Source organism: Uloborus diversus, chromosome 1 (genome assembly GCF_026930045.1).
Source record: "Uloborus diversus isolate 005 chromosome 1, Udiv.v.3.1, whole genome shotgun sequence".
NCBI classification, from domain to species: Eukaryota; Metazoa; Arthropoda; class Arachnida; order Araneae; family Uloboridae; genus Uloborus; species Uloborus diversus.
In genome coordinates, this window is record NC_072731.1 from 32,890,045 (window position 1) to 32,909,972 (window position 19,928).

The following is a 19,928-nucleotide window of genomic DNA, read 5'->3' on the forward strand; positions in this document are numbered from 1 at the left end:
CCCTAAGAAACACCCAAATGCAACCAAAAGGGGAGGTGCACAACTAGACCTCACTAGGACTCTACGTACAAAATTTCAACTTTCTAGGACATACCGGTTTTGAGTTATGCGATGCACATACAGACGTCACGAGAAAACTCATTGTAATTAATTCAGGAATAGTCAAAATGGATATTTCGCGTGTCTATACGTTTTTAGGCACTTATCCACAGGTGGTCGAGTTGGAAAAAAACTCTGCATTCATTCGGGGGTGATTAAAATGGAAATTAAGTCGATTTTTGAGTGAAAATTTTTTTGTGAATACAAAAAACAAATTAAATAAGTTTAAATTTTTTTTAAACAGTTATTTCAACTTCTCAGGTTAAACTCATTCAACTTTCATCTTATTCTGCCTCACTTCCCTTCAAACTTCTTTAAAAAAACAAAAATCCGTCAAAACATTGAAAACTATCATCATTGATCTTTAGTGATGTTAAATACTATTTGTTGATTTACACCTGGCTGTTCTGGGCCAGAGCTGTTAGATCTCTATTGTATGCCTTTTTGGGGCACAATCCAAATGAATATAATTATTTTAAAAGAAAAAGTAAAATAATTAACATAGCTATTAACTAAAATGAATTGTTAAAGCATAAAATTATGAAATGTATACAAACAGAATCTTACTTTGATGTGGAACTCTATATTTTCATCCATAGAATAAATATGATTAAATATGTCGTTAACAATTCGAGGAATAATACCTTGATGAGTAGGATCACCAAGCACCCCCTGCAGAAAAAAAAATGGTCGTATTTACTTACTATATTACTATTAGAGATAAAAAAACTAGGTGTCTGAATTTAAAATATATTTGAGTTGTAATTTTAAGTGCAATAATGAGAGGAAGAAAGAACGATTCTCATCTGAATAATGGCTTTCACAAGTATTTGACATTTAAAAATATACATAAATAAGCAAAATCATAAATAAAATAACTCACCTCCATTGTATGTGTTTTCCCACTGGAAGTTTGCCCATAGGCAAATATTGTGCCATTGTACCCCATGAGGACATCTATAGAAAAAGCAAGGAAAATAATCAAGATACGAGTACATAGGATTTTATTGACTGGTTCAATTGGATTTATGGGTACATAAGACTTGATGGCTCAAAAATATCAAAATGATGTTGAATAAAAAGGAATTAAAGTGTAAAATTTTTAAACTTTCAAAAGTTAAAAATTGACTGGAAAAGTAAACAAATCAAGTCTGAAAATTTACAAAATATGTTCCATAAACAAGCTTTTCTCAGATCACTATGCGTTCCCTTGTGCCATTTAAAGCATTACAAAATTGAAACAGTGGTGGTATTATAAACTCATCTGAAAACTGCATAGAATTTTATTATATAAATTATTTTTTGAGCAGTTGAGTGAAATGTACACACAAATTTTAAGGCTATAAATAATTGGAGAATGAAGAACATTTGAAAATTCAATGCAGTGAATGTTTTTCCATAATTAATTTTTGTAAGAACTGGGCAAAATTTTAAGGACAATGAATGTTTTTGAATGAATAATGCTAATAATTTCCCACCCCCTCTCCCTCCTTTTCAATCGCTTTTATTAGTCTTTACAACATGAATTTGACAGCTCCAACAGAACATTCATGGAAAATTTTACCCAGGCTATTTTCAATCAAGGACATAAGTTCTTGTTTGTTTTGATGTTGAATTCTATTATGTGTTAATGTTGCCCTTCTATCAAAATTGAAATTTCAAGTCAAGGAAAAATTCTGAAGGATTAATGCATGTTTTAAAAATATTTCAATAAAAAATATACTTACTAAATACAATAACAATAAAAAAGCTTTATAATGGTGTTATTTTGAGAAAAGTAATTATTAATTAAGATATTGTACAAAAACAAGGTTTTTAGCACACTTTTAAAAAATCCAATATGTATGCACTACTAGACTATTTTTTTAAATCAGTAAATCTTACCTACTAACCCAGTAGTAGAAACTTTCTAGCCAGTCTGCGACACTATTTTGGGCAGTTGAAAATAATCTGCAGCATTATTTTTACTTTTATTTTTAGTTTTCATAAAATACACAAGTCCCTTGAAAGGTCATGATTCAGCTATGTTTCAACTGGTCAGTGGCCACTAGACCCGAAAAACTGGGAGGAGGGGGGGTCACTACTTTCATAAAAATAAATAGAACTCTGCACACAATGAAAAACAATTATTCTGTTCATATTTATTTAAACGTGGAAAATTCAAGTTAAAATAGGTTTTTGAATTTCCTTTTAAAAAATGAATAAATAAATAAATTAGTGAATGAGAAGTGGGCAGGAAACTGCATTTTAGTTGAATGTGTTAGTTTATAGCAGAGCTTCCAAAGTAATGAGGATCAAATACAATTTTGCAGATAATAGTTCATTTTTCATGAAAATAATTTTAAAAAAAACATGATTTATTGTACATTTTATGTTATCTTCAATAGTTTGTATTGAAGTAAACTGATCAAAACTTAATCCAATTCTTTTTTAGGGAACTTAGGTAAGTAATCGTCTCGTGTATTTCCATCTTGCGAATGACCAAACATGGCTTCTACGCGAAAAATTCAATGATTATAAATTGATTTTTTAATTTGCAAAGTAATAAATAGAGAGAAATTCAAAATCCCCGAAATTCAGTTTTTAGCACATTAGCCTCTAAAACAATGATTATAGGATAATATTGTAAAGATAAAGTTTTGCGTTTTTCAAGACAATAATTAATAATTATCCGAAAAAAAGGTCACATTTTGCACAATTTTCAACAGCATGAATTGCAATAAACATCCAATTCCGTTTATAAAAACGTAGGCACTTAAAGTCTTGCGTACCAACATCTTGGGGATGACCAAACATGGCGACTACGCCAAAAATTAAGATCTTAATTTCTGAATTTGTTGCTGAAAAATAGTTTTAAAATAAAAATCTTCATGAGACTACACTTAAGTTGAAAAGTTTTAGCGCTTTTGCGTCCGAGCGATGAGGATAAGGTGAAATTTTAAATATAAAATTTTTTATTTCTCAAGAAAACTATTTTAAAAAATCCAAAAAAAAAAAAAAAAAAAAGATTTGCTGCACAGTTTAAATCATGTTTATTAGTTTGCAGTTAAATGAAACATTCAATTCTCCTTTCTTTTGGAAAATGTAGGCATTCAAGCACCTTATCTACTTCGATTTATGAATGACCAAATATGGCGACTATGTTTCTAGCTGAAATGCCGAAGCATCTATCGCTTTTCGGTTGAAAAAACGAACTCCAAACGATCTTTTTGCCAAGTTGTATTTTTTTTTTCTTTTTTTCTATTATTATTTTGTTTTTATATTATTTTTGTTTTTTGGTAAAATTATCTGCAGGCTGCTGAAAAATCTGCGACGCACGTCTCGCCTCTCGCAGTTTCTGCTACCGGGCCTACTAACCTGGTGGAATGGTTTAGTAGGTGAAAAGAAGAATGTTTTACCAGATCATTAAAATTCAATTTTCATAATTTCAACATTAGCATCTTTTATAACAAAATTAAATCAACAAAATAGTAATAATGTAAATTTAATTAGGCACAATATGAAAGTGTTACTCAATATAAAGTACTTGAAACATGCGAAATAGCACCTCACCTTTGACAATGGCTTTAGCTGCCTCATTGTATACTTTATCTTGCGTTGCATTAGGCTTAAATATTTTATCAAACATATACAATTTATTCTGTAAAGAAAAAAAAAGGTTGTTAACATTGTTAAATAATAAAACTACCCCATTACAAATAAAACTACAGAATAACTTCGATTTAATAATACCCGATTCGATTTAACGATTTCTTCAATTTAACAATTGATACATTTCACTGGTTCGAATTTGACTGCATTGAATGTCAATGCTCCTTGATTTAACAATTAACTTTTTCCAGTCCCTTGACAATTGTTAAATCGAGGTTATACTGTATTAATTTTAAGAATAATTTGTTTTGCTATAGATCTCAATAATATTTTTGAACATAGGTGTCAACTACAGAAAGCAAGGATTACAACAGAAGCCATCTGAAAAAAATTTCAGACTTCCCACCACTTATCCTTGATTTCAACCAGAAAAAAAATGTTTATTAAGTTAAAAGATATTTTCCATTATAAAACTTCGTGAATTAAATAAAAAGTGATTTTTTATTTCTCATTTCAACTATGTTTTACAATAAATAAAATGGAGATAACTGCCCAAAATATAAGATAGGTGATCTAGGCCCTGTATAAAAAGTTATGTTTTGTATTCTTTGACTCATTTTCTACTTTACTTCAAACATTCAATATCTTAACTCTGTATCTGATTTTGACCATTTTTGCAATTGGAAGTTTGCATCTAGGACTAATAACAGTTGCGAAATAAGAGGTTTGCAAGTTAAACTGGAACATCCTGTATGCTGAACCTTTGATGATGCATAAACTCTGGAATCAAACTTTTGTGCGACACTCCTTACGATCAATGAATGGTACCAAATGTGGCTATGATTCTTTCCCATAATTCTGTTCAATTACATAGCATAGAGGACACAAACACTTGATTTTTCTCATTATCCATATTTTTTTTCTTCTTTTTTAGAAAATACACAGGTTTAAGTCTGGAAAGTGTGGTACAGGTGGCATCAAAAAGGACTGTCATTACCTGAATCTTGTCCAATCCAAAGAAGAGGAAATTTCTTTTTTTTTTCCTTCTCTCTCTTTTAAAACAACTAGGTAATTTACATCATCTATTACTACATTGCACAATTGAAACCTTTAAAGCTATTTCATCAGGTGACAAACTTTGCTGCTGCACTAGTAATAAGTTTTGAAAAAATAGCGCAACAATACTCAGATGGATTTTCTATTGTATCCTGTATACATTGAAGCTCTTTGTAGGTTAAAACACATAAAACTATTTTTTTTAAATGTAATTTTGTATCAAATTGCTCTAGAATAAAAGAATTACAACACATTTTGCTTTTCAGTAATTTCTCTCCCCCGCCCCGAAAACCATATGATGTCCAACTTCATGTTTTGTCCTGATAACAGGCCTGCGGGACAGGAAGATCAAGGTAAATAATTTACAAGAGCAATACAATTTTTCGGTGCGATAAATTTCTCCAAGAAAAGAAGACAAAGAAGAGTTCTCTTACTATAATTATACAGAGCAAAAATATTTTTATATCCTTTCAGACAACGGAACCAAGAGCTTTACTGTTTCAGTTTTTCAAACAGTAAAATTATTTAACCTGCAACGTCATTAAAGTAAGGGGCTGTCCACAAATCATGTCACCAATGCCAAAAACAGGGAGGGATGTCCCGCCTAGAGCGAAGAGCGGGTTAGTAAAATTGTGAGTTTGTAACAAGGGGGAAGGGAACAGGAAGTGTGACATCACTTATTTTATGTGACAATATGTTTCTGAAAACGAGCGCGATATGAGACAAAAGAGAGGGAAAAGTGAGGCGAAGTGTGACACTTTGCGACACATGGCATGGGAAGGGAGATCAAATTTTTTGAAAATAGTGTGGCACCATTTACTGGACAACAACTAAGCTTAATAATCAAAACTCAATTTAACCGAAAAAGGAGGAAACGGGAGGGGGAGGGAGAATACAACATAGTTTGATTCCCCCTCCCCCTTCCCTTGATTTTAAGAACATTAATTACGTTTACCTCCCGCAGTCGGAAAATAAAACAGCGTTAACCCAAATGAGTAAGAATTAACAGTTACGCAATCAAAAAGACTGAAACGACCGACAAATGTTGATTTATTCCCACACGGCCAAACAAAACAACAATTCTACCTCCGTCCATACCTTTGATGACGCGGTGCTTCAGGAAACATCTGGTTTAAGCACACAAGTTTTTTCAAGTGCAATGCTCCTCAAAACAAACCAGATACAGACCATCAAATTTGCAAGCCATGCAGAAAATATTTCTCCTCTTCCCATTCAAACGACGACTTCCTTTATTTATTCCCTCCTCGACTAAGATAATCCATCAGATTTTTTTTTTTTTTTTTTGTTTGTTTCTTGCAAATAGAATCAACGTTATGAAAAAGAAACCATGAAACCGCGAACGTATTACAGGTTATTTCGGGAAAATATCTACTAAATAGTGTGTAAGTGCCAAAGCGGTAATTAATCACAATTAGAATGTTTCTTTATTTTATTGCTTTTCAATTAACTAATTTGAATTATCGTCCAGTGCACTTTGATTATGGGGACAATAGAAACTACGTTCATGGGCATAGGCAGCTCGTACGGGAGGACACATGGGCTGATCCAGGCAGGGGGCCATGGGTGGCCCCTCCCTGGATTAATTTCAAGAATAGTTAAAATCCCCTTTTTTGAGCAAAAATGCAAAAAATTTCTCGTATAATGCATACAAAGTATAACAATAAGGATAACAATGGAAGGAAGGAAGGGGGGGGGGGAGGATTTTCAAAAATAGTTAAAAACCTGTTTAAGAGCTAAATATTAAAAAAATCCTTATTATTCCTCGAAGTCTAACATGAATATAAAAACAATGCCGAGGAATCATGAACCCACACTGAGGAAATTTCAAGTAGTTTTTTGAAAACCCTCTTTCCTATCTTAAATTGAAAAAAAAAAATCGAATCAATTTTTTCGTTCTAAGTGGACCTCCGAAACTCTAAAAAACCCTAACCTTACCAAAGATAGTCTAAAATGCGTTTTAAAATCTATAAAATAGAAAAATTTCCTGGGAAGGGCCTTTAAATCTCTCCTCCCTTTAACATCACCAAAAAACGTCGAAAAGCCTTTTTAAAGCTACAATTTCTAACAATTTCCGGGGAAGTGCTCCAACCCTCTTCTCCCCTACCATTACCAAAGATAATAAGAATGCATCTTTAAGACTTTAATTGTAAATTAGAAAAATTTCTTGGTGTGGGCCCTCGAATCTCTCCTCCACGTATCATCACGAAAATATCGTATTAAACTGCGTTTTTGGCTCTATAATTGCAAAAACAATCTGCCGGAGAACTTCCGAACCTCCCTCTTCTTAACATTATGGGAGATAATGTTTGCGTTTTTAAAGTTTCAATTTCGAAAAATAGGCGGGGGAATGGAGTCGCACCCGAGTCCTTAATATTACGAAAGACAGTTAAAAATGAATTTCTAAGATTACAAATCAGAAAAATTTTCTTAGATGGGCCCTCAAAATTATCCTTCCTCCAACATCATCAAAGATTATCTAAAACTGCATTCTTAGATACAACTTCGAAAAATAGACAGGAGAGCGCCACCAAATCTCTTCTTCCCTAACATTACCAAAGATTGTCTAAAATGCGTTTTTAAGACTACAAGTTCCAAAATTTTCCGGGTTCCCTTTACTTCGGAATTAATATTATATTTATGGTTGGTTCATATCGGCTTCCTCTTAAATCAGAAGTCCTCAGTCACCTCAGAACAAACAATACTAATTACAGGAATACCACTTTGAGGCGACGATACATGCACACGTTTGTTAAGAAAAGAGGAAGATCACTGGGACCGTTACAGCCTTTATGTTAAACTTGTGTCGCCAAGTGAAAATTCCTTAAAAAATGATCTGGTTAAAGGTGGGCTATATTGATATTTGTAATATTCAAAAATTTCCAAAGCATTTTTCTAAATGGCCCCCTCCGAGAATTCTGTCTGGATCTGCTCCTGGGAGGACAAGGGGGGGGGGAGACCGTCCTTCACCTTCAAAAGTAAAAGGGCTTTGCCCCTCCACTTTCAAAGTTCAAAATTAACCATCATTGGAAAATTAAAAAAAAAAAAAAAGATCGATTTACACGTTTAAAGAAAGAGTGTGTGTTTTACATTTTTCTCATGTTATTGTTTCATGAAAATTAAACTAGAGCTCTGAATTGTAAAGAGGAAGTCTACTGTTCCCATCTATCCCGATTTTTTTAGGGAAGTTCATTTAGTCAATAATGATGTCCAAGTTCAATCGCCCAATTCACTATTTATATTAAATACTAGCGGTACCCGCACGGTTTTGACCGTAGTATAAAATTGAAAGGTCATTTGGTTTGCCTGTATATTTACAAATAATGGATGGTGAATTTCTCGTCAATTTGCCATGTTCATCGACCATGTCATGGTAATTTACTCGCACACGTTTTGATAATTTACTCGCACACGTTTTGATAATTTACTCGACCACGTTATGATAATTTACTCGTCCATGTTATGATAATTTGCTCTATAAAAGTTCTTAAAATTGGAATAGAAAAAGAACAAAATCGAATTTTCGAAAAATCGCTTCGAGGTGCTCACCTCTATCCTACGAACTAATTTTGTGTCAAATTTAATAAAAATCGGCCTAACGGTCTAGGAGCTATACGCGTAAGAGACATCCAGACGGAGATCCAGACTTTCGGCTATATTATTAGTAAAGAAAAATGAGGTTTCAAAGAAATTCTGGAAGTTTGTGCCGGGCCTACGGAGAGGAGACCCCATAGCACCTACAGCCTTGAAATTTTGTAAAAGAATTATTTCGAGTCTCGATGGTTTGCACTTGGGGTTTTTTAAAATTCGAATTAGTTTTCTATTTTTTTTTTTTTTTTTTTTTTTTTTTTTTTTTGTAATTAATGTTTTAAGCTCAAATTTCGCGCAAATTGCCTATTATTGCCCGTTAAAAGGGCGAAAAATTACTTGCACATATTAAAATTATACGGTGTCTCCCAAAAGTGTTCGTACACTTCGAAATTTTTTAGTAAAACCAAAATAACGCGAAACTGAATTCGAATATGAAGTCCAATATTTTTTCACATCATTCGTGTGTCATTTTTAATAAAATCCTGTAGTTTTTTCAAAATACTGAAGGATCTTCTTTTTGAAATGGGTCAAAAACTGAAGAGACAAATAATACGCTACAAAAGTGATCGTACAACGTACACTCAAATATTTTCGAATCAATTTATGATTAAAATTGTCATATGTCGTTTTTTTTATTCTTTTTGCATTGTGTTGACCCTTAAAAGTCGTTTGGCTTTACTTTTTTGTTTATTTATTCCTTAATAATGGGCTTATTACTTTAAAATGGCTGGTATTCGTAAAAAACCACTAACACCAATCGAAATCTGAATTTTTTCTTCACAGTAGCGGGAAATTGGTTTGAAATGTCTCTAAATTAGTTCATTTACTCTATTCTATAGTAAAGTGCTTGATAAAATGCTTTAAAGAAAAGAATCGGACCGAAAACAAGGTAAGAAAAAGTCAACCGGCAAAGTTGACAAAGCGTGATCGGAGATTTACAGTTAAAAAATCCATGAAAAATACACATTTGAGTGCTGTAAAAGTTTCTGCAGAGTTAAATGAAAATTCTTACGTTTAATTTTCACCTAAAATTGATCGCCAAGTTCTCTGATCAGCTGGATTAAATGGGACCTCTTCTCGCAGAAATTTTCTTGGCCGTGCGAAAAACAGAAAGCTTACACTTTTCGTCGCAAAATTAACGATAAATCGTCGCAAAATCAAGCGCAAAACGTTTTGGAATAGGACGGTGAAGGTGTTCTTGTATGTGTAAGGGTGCATATCAGCATCAGGACATGGTGGTTTGGAATTTTTGATGAAATAATGAATCATGATGTTCATTTAAATATTCTAAAAACCAATTTTAAACTCTTAGCCAAAAATTTGGTTATCGGAAAGCGGAAACAACTTTTTTTTTAAATCAAGATAACGATAAGAAGCACATGGTTTTCAACGTTTGCGTCTATTGCCTCAAAAAATGTCCTAAAGTTTAGAAAATACCCTTCAATCTCCAGATTTGAACTGAATGTAACATATTTAGAGATATTTGGAGGCTAGATTACGAAAATACGGCTTTGAAACGAAAATAGAGCTAGAAACAGTAACACTCGGAGTATGGTTGAACACTTACTAAGAAATTACGCAAAAAAAAAAAAAAAAAATAATGAAATCTATTCCCAGACGTTTAAAAGGTGTTGTTGATACTGCATGATATTCCTCCCATAAATTTTCATCGAGGAACCTCCGTCATCAAGGTTTGCAGTCTACACGTGTCTTAAAGGTGGAAATTCATTCTTAGGGGTTTTCGATGGTAATGGCAGATAGGGGGGGGGGGTTCTACATTTGAGTTCGATGAGAACCCTTCTCCCCACCAAAAATCACACTATTCTGCCGTGGCCAGGTAAACGGCAGTATCTGCAGAAATGAGTTTTCGAAATATTAAAAAAAAAAACGCATTTTGAATTGAATGCTAACTACAGAGAAATGTTGAAATAAGACGTTTTTTCAAGGCCTTTTTTCAGCGGAAACCAAATGAGCAAGCTTGTACAATAAAGCTAATGTACACATGACAAAAAAAAAAAAAAAAAGTTTAAAAAAAAGAAAAATTTGCAGTTACTGCCCTTTACCTGCCCACGGCAGTATTGACCTCGATGTGCGCATGTGTACAACTCCGTATTTATACAACTGTTTTCTGCTTGAGTTGCGACAGTGTCCTTCTAGGTGCGCAATATGGCGTTTAAACCAATAGTAGCGAATATGTTAAGGCGTATTTTATGCGATTGTCGGTTCTATTTACCCGTTAGCTTGAATTTCAGAGCACTAAAATTAGCCGCCTACTAAAATCTGCAGCCAAGAATATGGTGAGTATTGCCCCCTCCCCTCCCAAGTTATCAGGGTTGACCCACCTCTCTTGGGGGGAGGGGAAGTTAATACTACTCAGAAGGTGAACTGGCAATCACAGTAAGAAAGAAAAATCATTTGTCCTCCCCCTCCCTCAGTCCATAACTAGTTCAGAAGTTTTTTCTTAACAATTGCTCTTCAACTTAATTTGGTTCTTTTCTTCAGTTGATAAATTGTAAATGCAAAACGAAAACAGAATATATCCAGGTTTTCCTTGTAATAAGATTAAACTTTTCATTCCAGTAACGCTCATGAGTAATTTCGAATGACCTGTCGAAAACCTATTTAAAAAAAAGGAAGTGGCACAACCATTTTCATCTCGATAAACATTCAATTAAACAATGATTTTCTAAATCTCGTTAAGAATAACAGGTGGGGGATGGGGAGAGATAATATTCAGTGAAGCTTCAAATGCGACGTCGTGAAATTTGTCAAGTAGTCTATAATTAGCTTTCGAATTAGAGCAAGAAGAGCTATGTAGCGGTCAGCGAACAAGCGAATCCTATGAACAACAGTTAGCATTAATTTTTAACAGTAGCGAAGTTTCTGCACAAGATATTTATTCAGTTCTTTTAGGAATGGGCAACGTCATTCTTTTTTAATGGCCTGTCCATTAGCGGATCGTTCATTTATTTCACCCGCATAATGAACTCGTTCATTTGAACGGCTTCGTTAATGCAAGAAAGTTACAGGTGATGTTTCTAACGCACATAGAAGATGTTTCATTGGATCAGTAATTCCTTCAAGGAAAAGCAACTAAAACTGTCACCTAAAAGCAGTGGCGTAGCTAAGGGGGGCGGAGGGGGCGGTCCGCCCCGGGCGGCACTTTTCTAGGGGCGGCAAGTTGGCTTTTTTGATGTTGAAAAATTAAATGTATTTTCCAAATAAGGAAATTATGGTTTTAATCTATTACTGCAGGCAAGAAAATATCTTCTTAAAGCACTCGAAAGGCATAGCTGCCAACCTCAAGATAAAAAAAATAGGAGCACTTAAGGGAAAAAATAGGAGCAATGAGGGTTAAAATAGGAGCACCAAATCGTGGCCTGTGCTAAACCTTCCTTCTGTACCGTAAGCTTCTATAAGTTCTAAGCACCCTTACAATGCGTTTCTGAATTTTCATGTTAGATTTTCAACAAAACTACAACCAAGTATAAGATAAAAATATTTTACATTAAAAAAGCATCATTACGTAGGTACATATTGGAAATTAAAATTAAAAAAAAAACATGATTACTGTTTGATTTAATAAAACTGCAACCCTTTTTAAAAATATTCCTTTATACATATCTTACATGTATTGAAAATGCATTGCATAAGAACATATTGAAGATTTAAAAAAAAAAAAAAAAAAACACGATTACTTCTTATACTTGGAAGTAAAGCAACTTCATAGTAAAGGTCAAGACTTGGAAATCTTCTAAGTGGCCAGTGGCCACTAGACTCTAAAAACTTAGTGGCCACAACTGTCACCAAGTTTTGAAACACAAACTGGAGGGGAGATGGGGCAGTTTTTACAACTTTCATGAAAAAAATAGATGAATAGGACTTCACACATTTTAAAATAGAGTCATTCAATACTTTTTTTGTACATGGAAAATTCAAGTTAAAATAGATTTCTGATTTATTTTAAAAAATAAATAAATAAATGAGAAGTCAGCAGGAACCTTCATTTTAGATGAAATGGTCTACTTCATGTTGCAAATGACCAAACATGGCAACAATGCAAAAAATTTAAGATGATAGATTTTTGAATTTGTTGCATTAAAAGTAATTATAAATAATTAATAATCCTTAAAAAAACTAAAATTCAGACGAAATAGACAGTTTTTAGCACATTAGCATCCACACCAATCAGGATAACATAATATTCTGAAGAAATTTTTTTTTCATTTTTCAAGAAAAAAATTAAGAATTTTCCGAAAAAAAAAAAAGCCCATTTTGCATTATTTTCAATAGTTTGCATCGCAATCAACATCTAGTTCCGATTTTGAAAACTTGGCCACTTTAAGAGTTTTGTGTACTTAAATCTCGCAAATGACCAAATATGGCGACTAAGTCAAAAATTCAGATAAAAATTTTGAATTTGTTGCATGAAAATAATTTGAAAATAAAAAATCCCTATGAAACTACAATTTAATTGAGAATCTTTAGCACATTCGTGTCCAAAGCAATAGGGATAAGATGAAATTTTAAATAGTATACTTGTTTTCATTTCTCAATAAAATTACTTAAAATAACAAAAAAAAAAAACATTTTGCAGCACATTTTGCTGATTTTCATTAGTTTGCAGTTAAAAGAAACCCCCAATTCTGCTTCGTCTTTGAAAACGAAAGCACTTAAGCATCGTCTACTTCCATCTTCTGAATGACCAAACATGGCGGCTACGTTTTGCACGTAGCTGAAATGCTCAATGAAAAAACGATGTTCTCCGATCGATTAGCGCTCCCACTCAGTGTTTATCTTGACACTAATGCTTCCAGGGCATTAAATTGCCTCCTCTTTTGTTGAGTTTGTGCACAATTCCTACCTTCCAGGATAGGGAAATTTCTTCTTTTTCCTCAGAAATCGAAAAGTGTACAAGCAAAGTCAAAAAACGGAGTTTTTTGGAATAAATCGGATTTTTGGAGTACGCAATAAAAATCGGAGAAACTCCGGGAAAAAAGGAGCACTTGGCAGCTTGAAAGGACAAAATGATTTTTCTGGGACATAATGGACAATTTAAGTTTTCCAGTAGTTTTCAATTATTCCAAGAAAGTGACACCACAAACAAAGAAAAGTGCGGCTCAAGTCCTTTCAAACCAAACTTCCCAGAAAAATATGCGTGTTTCAATACTCAAATTTATGATTGAAAGCTCGATAATAAGAAATTCTCTACCTGATTTGAGCCGCTCTTTTCTTCGTTTGCGGTGTCATTTTATAGGAATAATTGAAAACTAAAGAAATACTTAAATATTCCATTCTGACCCTGAAAAGTTATTTTGTCTTTTCGAATGCATTATTAAAAGTGCATGGTATTTTTTTAAAAAAATCTGTTAATTAGACTTTAGAGGTTAACTTCAGGAAGACGAAAGCAATGAACTTTTCCAATTTTTTTTTATAAAAAAAGCTAATTCAGAATTTCAAGTTTCTTGAAATACTGCTCGTAAAGCAAAAATTTCCCTCTTTTTTTTTACATCAGGAAAATGGTGATAAGAGTAAGAAAAAGAGGAGGAGGTGTAAAATGTTGCACGAAACAATTTATTGCTCATCACACTTTGTATGCTTCAGAGTTTGCTTTGATTTCCCACTCTTTGCAAGAGTTCTCTTCTTCAAACGAAGTATGAGGGATTCCCATTTTCTTTCCATTCATTTGAGATTAGATAATCTATCCGAAAATTTTAAATCACATGTTAATCTATTCCTTATGGAAGGTAAGCGAATTTCATTTTTCAATATTTGGGTTGGACCCTCAACATAGTCTAAAATGCGTTTAAAAGTATTCAGTTACAAATAATTCATTTTGGGAACCTCTCTCACCCCCACTTTAATATCTTATCCCTTTTCATGATATCACAAAAGATAGTTTAGAAATACGTTTTCATACCTCAATGTTGGAAAATTTCTGGGTAGAGCCCCTAACCCTACTGTTTCCTTTAACGTAGAAAAACACAGCCAAAAAGTATATATTTAGACTTTTAATTCTGAAAATTTTCCTGGAGAAAACTCCCACCATTTCTTCTAAAGTCTCAACATCTAGCTTAAAATTGCGTTTTTAAAGCTTCGATACTTCAATATCAAATTGTGAAAACAACATTTAAACCCTGGCTGCCCTTGATCTCCTAAAGAGAGTCAAATATAGCATAAAATACGTTTTTAGGACTTCAATTTTGGAATTTTTCCGAGACTTAGTCGTCCTCCCCCTCTCCCCTAACGTCTCCAAAGATTAAAACTGCGTTTTTAAAACTTCAATTTTGAAAAATTTCCGATAGAAGAACTCTTTACCCCTTTTCCTTACGTCCCAAAGACAGCCCAAAATTTTCTTTCTTAGAAATTTGCGTGAGTAGGAGAGCTAGCTAACCCTTCCTTCTGACAGATAGTCTAAAATGAACGTCAGCTTTAAGAATTATTTTTAGAGGGAAACCTCCCTCTGTCCCCTCCCTTCCTCATAACATTATAAAACAAAGCCCAAAGTCGGACGTTAATTACCGGAAATTTTTCAGGAGAGAACCGCTTGGCTTCACAACATTTTTTAAGCCATTAAGGAACCTCTCAACGTCACCAAAGACAGCCTAGAATTGCGTTTTTGAAAGTTCGGTGCCGAAAAATTTCCAAAGAAAGAACCCAAACCTTCCTCTTTCAACCAAACCACCAAAGATGCCATTAAAGTTGATTTCAATTTAAAAAACATTTCAGTAAGAAACCTCAGCACCCCTCTCTCCCCTAACGCCTACAACTGCGTTCGAATACGCAAGCAATTGAGTTTCCAAAGACAACCTGAAAATGCATATTTCAGAGCTTAAAATTTTCACATTGAGTATCCGACCATTCCCGATTTCCTTGACTTCTTCTAAGTAGCCTTAGCTGCTTTTTAAAATTTCGTAAAATTTCCTTTCGTTGCCCACCGATCCCCTCACGTCAACAAAGAAACACTAAAAGAGACTAATTTTTAAAAAATTGGGAGCAAATCCAACACGCCCTATTTAATAACTTTACTAAAATTGCGGTTTTTGACTTAAATTTAGTAATTTTCCCCAAGTTGTGGGCCCTATTCCCCTCCCCCTTTTTTTCTTTTTAAAGTACATAGAGAATAATAAGGTCTTATTTTTTCGTCAATTAAATTTCTAGTTTTAATTTGAACACGTTTGACAATTTTGTGTATTAGCTATTTCTCAACAAAAGGGCGGCAAATTGAGGAACCGCCCCGGGCGGCAAACTCTGTAGCTACGCCACTGCCTAAAAGTAAGAAACATGCCAATAAAATGTAACCAAAAAATATTTCATTTGGGTTTAGATCAGCCCAAACTCAACTAGGCACCAACTCGCTTTTGCGACGAGAATTCATGGTTGGAAAATCGTGCCAATCCTCGGGGGGGGGGGGGGACATCCCCTCAGAGCAAGGGCACGCCCCCCTGAAAATCGCAAAGACCCCTCCCCCCTCCAAATCAAGAGTCTCACCCCAAAAAAGCGAAAAATACCCTTCAAAACACCCCTCCCCTAAAAATTTCAGTGGTGTAGTCTGAGCCATGACCCTCCCCCCATAGGTGGGCACTCCTACAATCCTAATCTCCTATCAATATTTGGGGATATTGCCGATCCCAAAACGAGAATTTCTTGCACAGATAATAATAAAGAGAATCTAAGGCTTCAACCAAAAAAAAAAAAAAAGATGAAGTAACTTAATCACTTCTTAAATGATTAGCAGATGTAAAAAGTCTATGTCCAGTGTACCATGCACCAGGTCTGAAGGGGTTATAAACTGCCTTTAAAAGCAACTGGAGGGGCCCCATGAACATTCTGATTGGAAGCTCAAGCCTCATGAGCCAATTTGGTATTTAGGCCTTGGTGGACAAGACAAATTGAATGAGGGAGTGGTACCTGTAAACATCAATTGAAAGCAACACAATGAATGAAAAGTTATACTACAATCTCAATAACGATTCTAGATTCAGACCTTTTCTTTATTTTATTATTTGATACAATTTGTCTAAATTCCACTTAACATACGTCGAATGGCTTGACAGAGATATCTCTCCCAAATACTTAAGAGTTATAAAGAGTAGGCGAGTTTACAGCTTTTGAAGGTTAAAAAAGCACACACATCTTCTACAGTTACACCTACGAAGATCAATAGTTCAAGCTTGTCTTATAGAAATTAAGGGGAGGGGGGGGGTAGCCGAAACGGGTGAAAGACCTTTGAACCGTATGTTTTATCAAAAGTCGTAACAATTTCTACGAAGTTATATAACACATGTAGAAGGCTTAAAGAAAAGGACATTCAATACATGTACGCTAATGGCAGCACTGTAAATTCAAATTCCTAAGGGGAGAAATTAGCCATCAATCTAATCTTTATGCGCGGAAGAAAGTCTTTTTGGAAAAAGTATTAGAATTACAACTATATTCAAGTACACTTTAATCTTCAGTGTAATTAAAAGCAGAGGTGCTGTGAATTTTCGCTGCGCAAGTGATCCTATATCCTAAAAGCTCCCGTTCAAAAGTCCCTTTTATTTATATATACTCTTACCCGCAATTTTATCGAACTACTTAACTTACTTAAAACAATCTTGCAGTATTTAAGGTGGACAACAGTATTCAGGTAACTAAAGCCCTGGCTTTATTCGTAGCTACTTGGACAATTTTTTCCTTCATTTTAATTGTTTTAAATGTAGATAATGCAAACAGGGGTGATTCGATAGGCTTGGGAGGTCACTGTGACCTCACAAAAAATTTCCTCATTCAGCAAATTTCGTATGACGATTCAGCAAGTTTGGAGAGTTTATTTATTTATTTATTTATTTATTTTTTTGTAATGCCCTAATGCCTCTTTTCAGTTCATGGAAATATTCGTGCTTCAATCATTGAAACTCACGAGTTTCATTCGTTGCATTGAGAATTTCTCACCCCCAAAATTTTAAGTAAGGAGTGCAACCGGAATGCAAATTGTATTTCGTTGAAGATCTTTAAATACGTAAAAATTAATACAAACATCATATTGCATCAATTACAACGCACTAGTATTTATGTACTCGAAACTAAGAAAATCGTGTTAACTTCGAAAATGTGCAAAAATGATTTTCCGACAAATGTCTGAGCGATGATTTAGGTGTGTTTTCACGGTTGCAAATGCAGTGAAAGTTAAGTTAAAAAAAGGAGGGTGAGGTAATTTGTTTGCTTACTTATTATTGTAGTACAAAATCTCCTTTCAAGGAAAACTGAAAACAAACAAGGAGAAGAGAAAGTGAAACGTCATAATGACTTCAAAACCGGAGGAAAAATTGGATCGCGTACTTTTCCTTTCAAACTCAGACCATTAGCATAACTTATTGTATCGTTCTTGAATTAATGACGTCAATTGGCCATAAAACAAAATTTACGAGCAAGCTAGTTTAGAATGAAGAAAGTTCATTTTTAACTAAGTTCTGAAGAAATCTTAAGGAAAAGTATATGGTGAATTTTTCTCCTTCGCTTAGCTTACATAATTCAAATTGACCTGAAATGTTCTTTAATGAATACAAAAATTAGCTTTTTTGGTCCGTTCGGAAGAGTTAAGGATCTATTATTTCAAAAGAGAAGGAAAAAATGAACAAAACTCATTTGAAGATGTTTGTTATGGATCAAGAATGCGAAATGCACATTCTAGATCGTTGCTTCAATTTGATGAAGGCGTTGCAAAGTTGAAATTTGATAACTCTTTAAAACTTCCTTTTACATATTGTATTAAAGGAAGTATTGTATTCGTGAAAAAAAAATTCCCTTAAATTTCGGCCTTATTTTCCGTTATACTCGTCCCCGAATAAATGTGGAGTGGTTTTTTCGACCCTACCGCACGTGCATATATGCCGAAGAACGTATGAACGCCCGAAATATCCATTTTGATCATCCCCGAGTGAATTCCACGAGTTATCTCGCGACGACTGTTTGATGCGAATGAATGTTTAAGGGTTGCGCAAATGAAAAGTGGACAAGTGCGATAACGTCAGAATTAATGATTCGATTACAGCGCCACTGCACAGGTATATAAAGTTTGGTACGAGGTATGCATCCCAGATGCCGTTCAGCGGTGACACCTGTTTGCAGTAGAGGAAACTGTACAAGTGGAAAAGCGTGCTATCCATGGATGCGTCCAGATAGGAACAACGCGATGTATAGTACGGTTTCTGGTTGCGAAAGGTGAGCATAAAACGAATATGTCGGCAAATGGTAGCAGTGTATGGTGAGCACTGTTTAGATCGTACGGCTATACAAGTGGTGTAACAGTTTTGAGAAGGGCAGCAAACGACAACGGATCTGCCGAGACAAGACCACGCAAACATCGCGATCACCAATGATTCCATTGCCTTCGTTTATGAAATGATCCGAGCTAATCCAAGGATTAAGACGGGTGAAATCAGTGACGAACTCAACCCGAGTAAAGGAATGGTTCACACTATCATCCACAAACATCTGCGAAACATTACCCTACACAAATACCCTCAACAAATTCCGTTGGGAAGTTTTGGAGCGCCTCCCCCCCCCCCTCCCGTCCATAGCCCGGTCTTGTCACCCTGTGACTTCCACATCTTTGGGCCACTTAAGAGAGCATAACAGGGGAAACGCTTCCATCCGGGCGATGAAGTGAAGGAAGCCGTGCAGGACTTCCTCAGGAATCAGCCCTGATCTTTCTACAGCAAAGGCATCGACCTGTTGCCACAACGCTGGAAGTGTGCTTCAAACACCCATGGTGATTTACATAAAAGGTTATTTTTATTCAACTCGTCCATTTTCATTCGGGCAACCCTTATATGTATGTTCGATGCACGTATCTCGCATTACTGAAAAACAGTATGTCGTAGAAAGTTGAAATTTGGCATGTAGACTCCTAGTGGGGTCTAGTTGTGCACCTCTCTTTTTGGTTGTATTCGAATGTTCCAAAAGGGGTCTTTTACACCTTTTTGGGGGAAAATCAGCGTTAATATCAATGCAAACTCAAGTAATGTAAAAATTTGGCGAACAATTGACTTGTATTGCCAAGCATTTAGTCGCCAAGTGGAGGACAAATTTGGCGAAAAAAAATATTTTTCGAATTTGGTTTCATTTGGCGCTATGGGCGATATTTAGAGTTGTCCAATGAATCACGTTGAAATTAACGATATTGGGGAAAAAATAATCTCTGTAAAACGCTTTTTTGCATCGGTTCGTAACGAACTAGGGGGAAATATTTAAAGTGTTTCTTTACTTACTCCAAGGCACTGTTATACTGTTTCGCACACTATACAGAGCAAACCTAAACTGGGGACCAAACTAAACAGGAGGGACGAGTTTTTCGTTTCGGTAGTGCTTCACTTGTCGGGAGAGCGGTGTAGTTACCCAGAACGCGTCCAATGAGCCTTGTATTGCCACAACCCTATAAGTAAGAGTGTAATCTTGATACACTCAAAAATAATGATGCTTAAAATAAATGTAATTTTATTTTTGAAAGGAATGTTTAAAGATCAATGACGAGTCCAATTAAAATTATTCAATCGAAAGTCGTCTACTGCTTTCTTATACCCAAATCA

The 19,928-nt window shown here is 34.6% G+C and overlaps 1 protein-coding gene across 1 annotated transcript in view; it reads right to left on the reverse strand.

Annotated features, from left to right (window-relative positions):
• LOC129229163 (kinesin heavy chain-like) overlaps window positions 1-19,928 on the reverse strand; it is a 121,377-nt gene that overhangs the window by 67,764 nt on the left and 33,685 nt on the right. The window contains exons 2-4 of the mRNA XM_054863461.1: window positions 3,652-3,739; window positions 983-1,056; window positions 667-771 (exon numbers count right to left, since the gene is read on the reverse strand). Of these exons, the coding sequence (XP_054719436.1) occupies window positions 667-771; window positions 983-1,056; window positions 3,652-3,739 (267 nt within the window). The remainder of the gene's footprint in view (window positions 1-666; window positions 772-982; window positions 1,057-3,651; window positions 3,740-19,928) is intronic.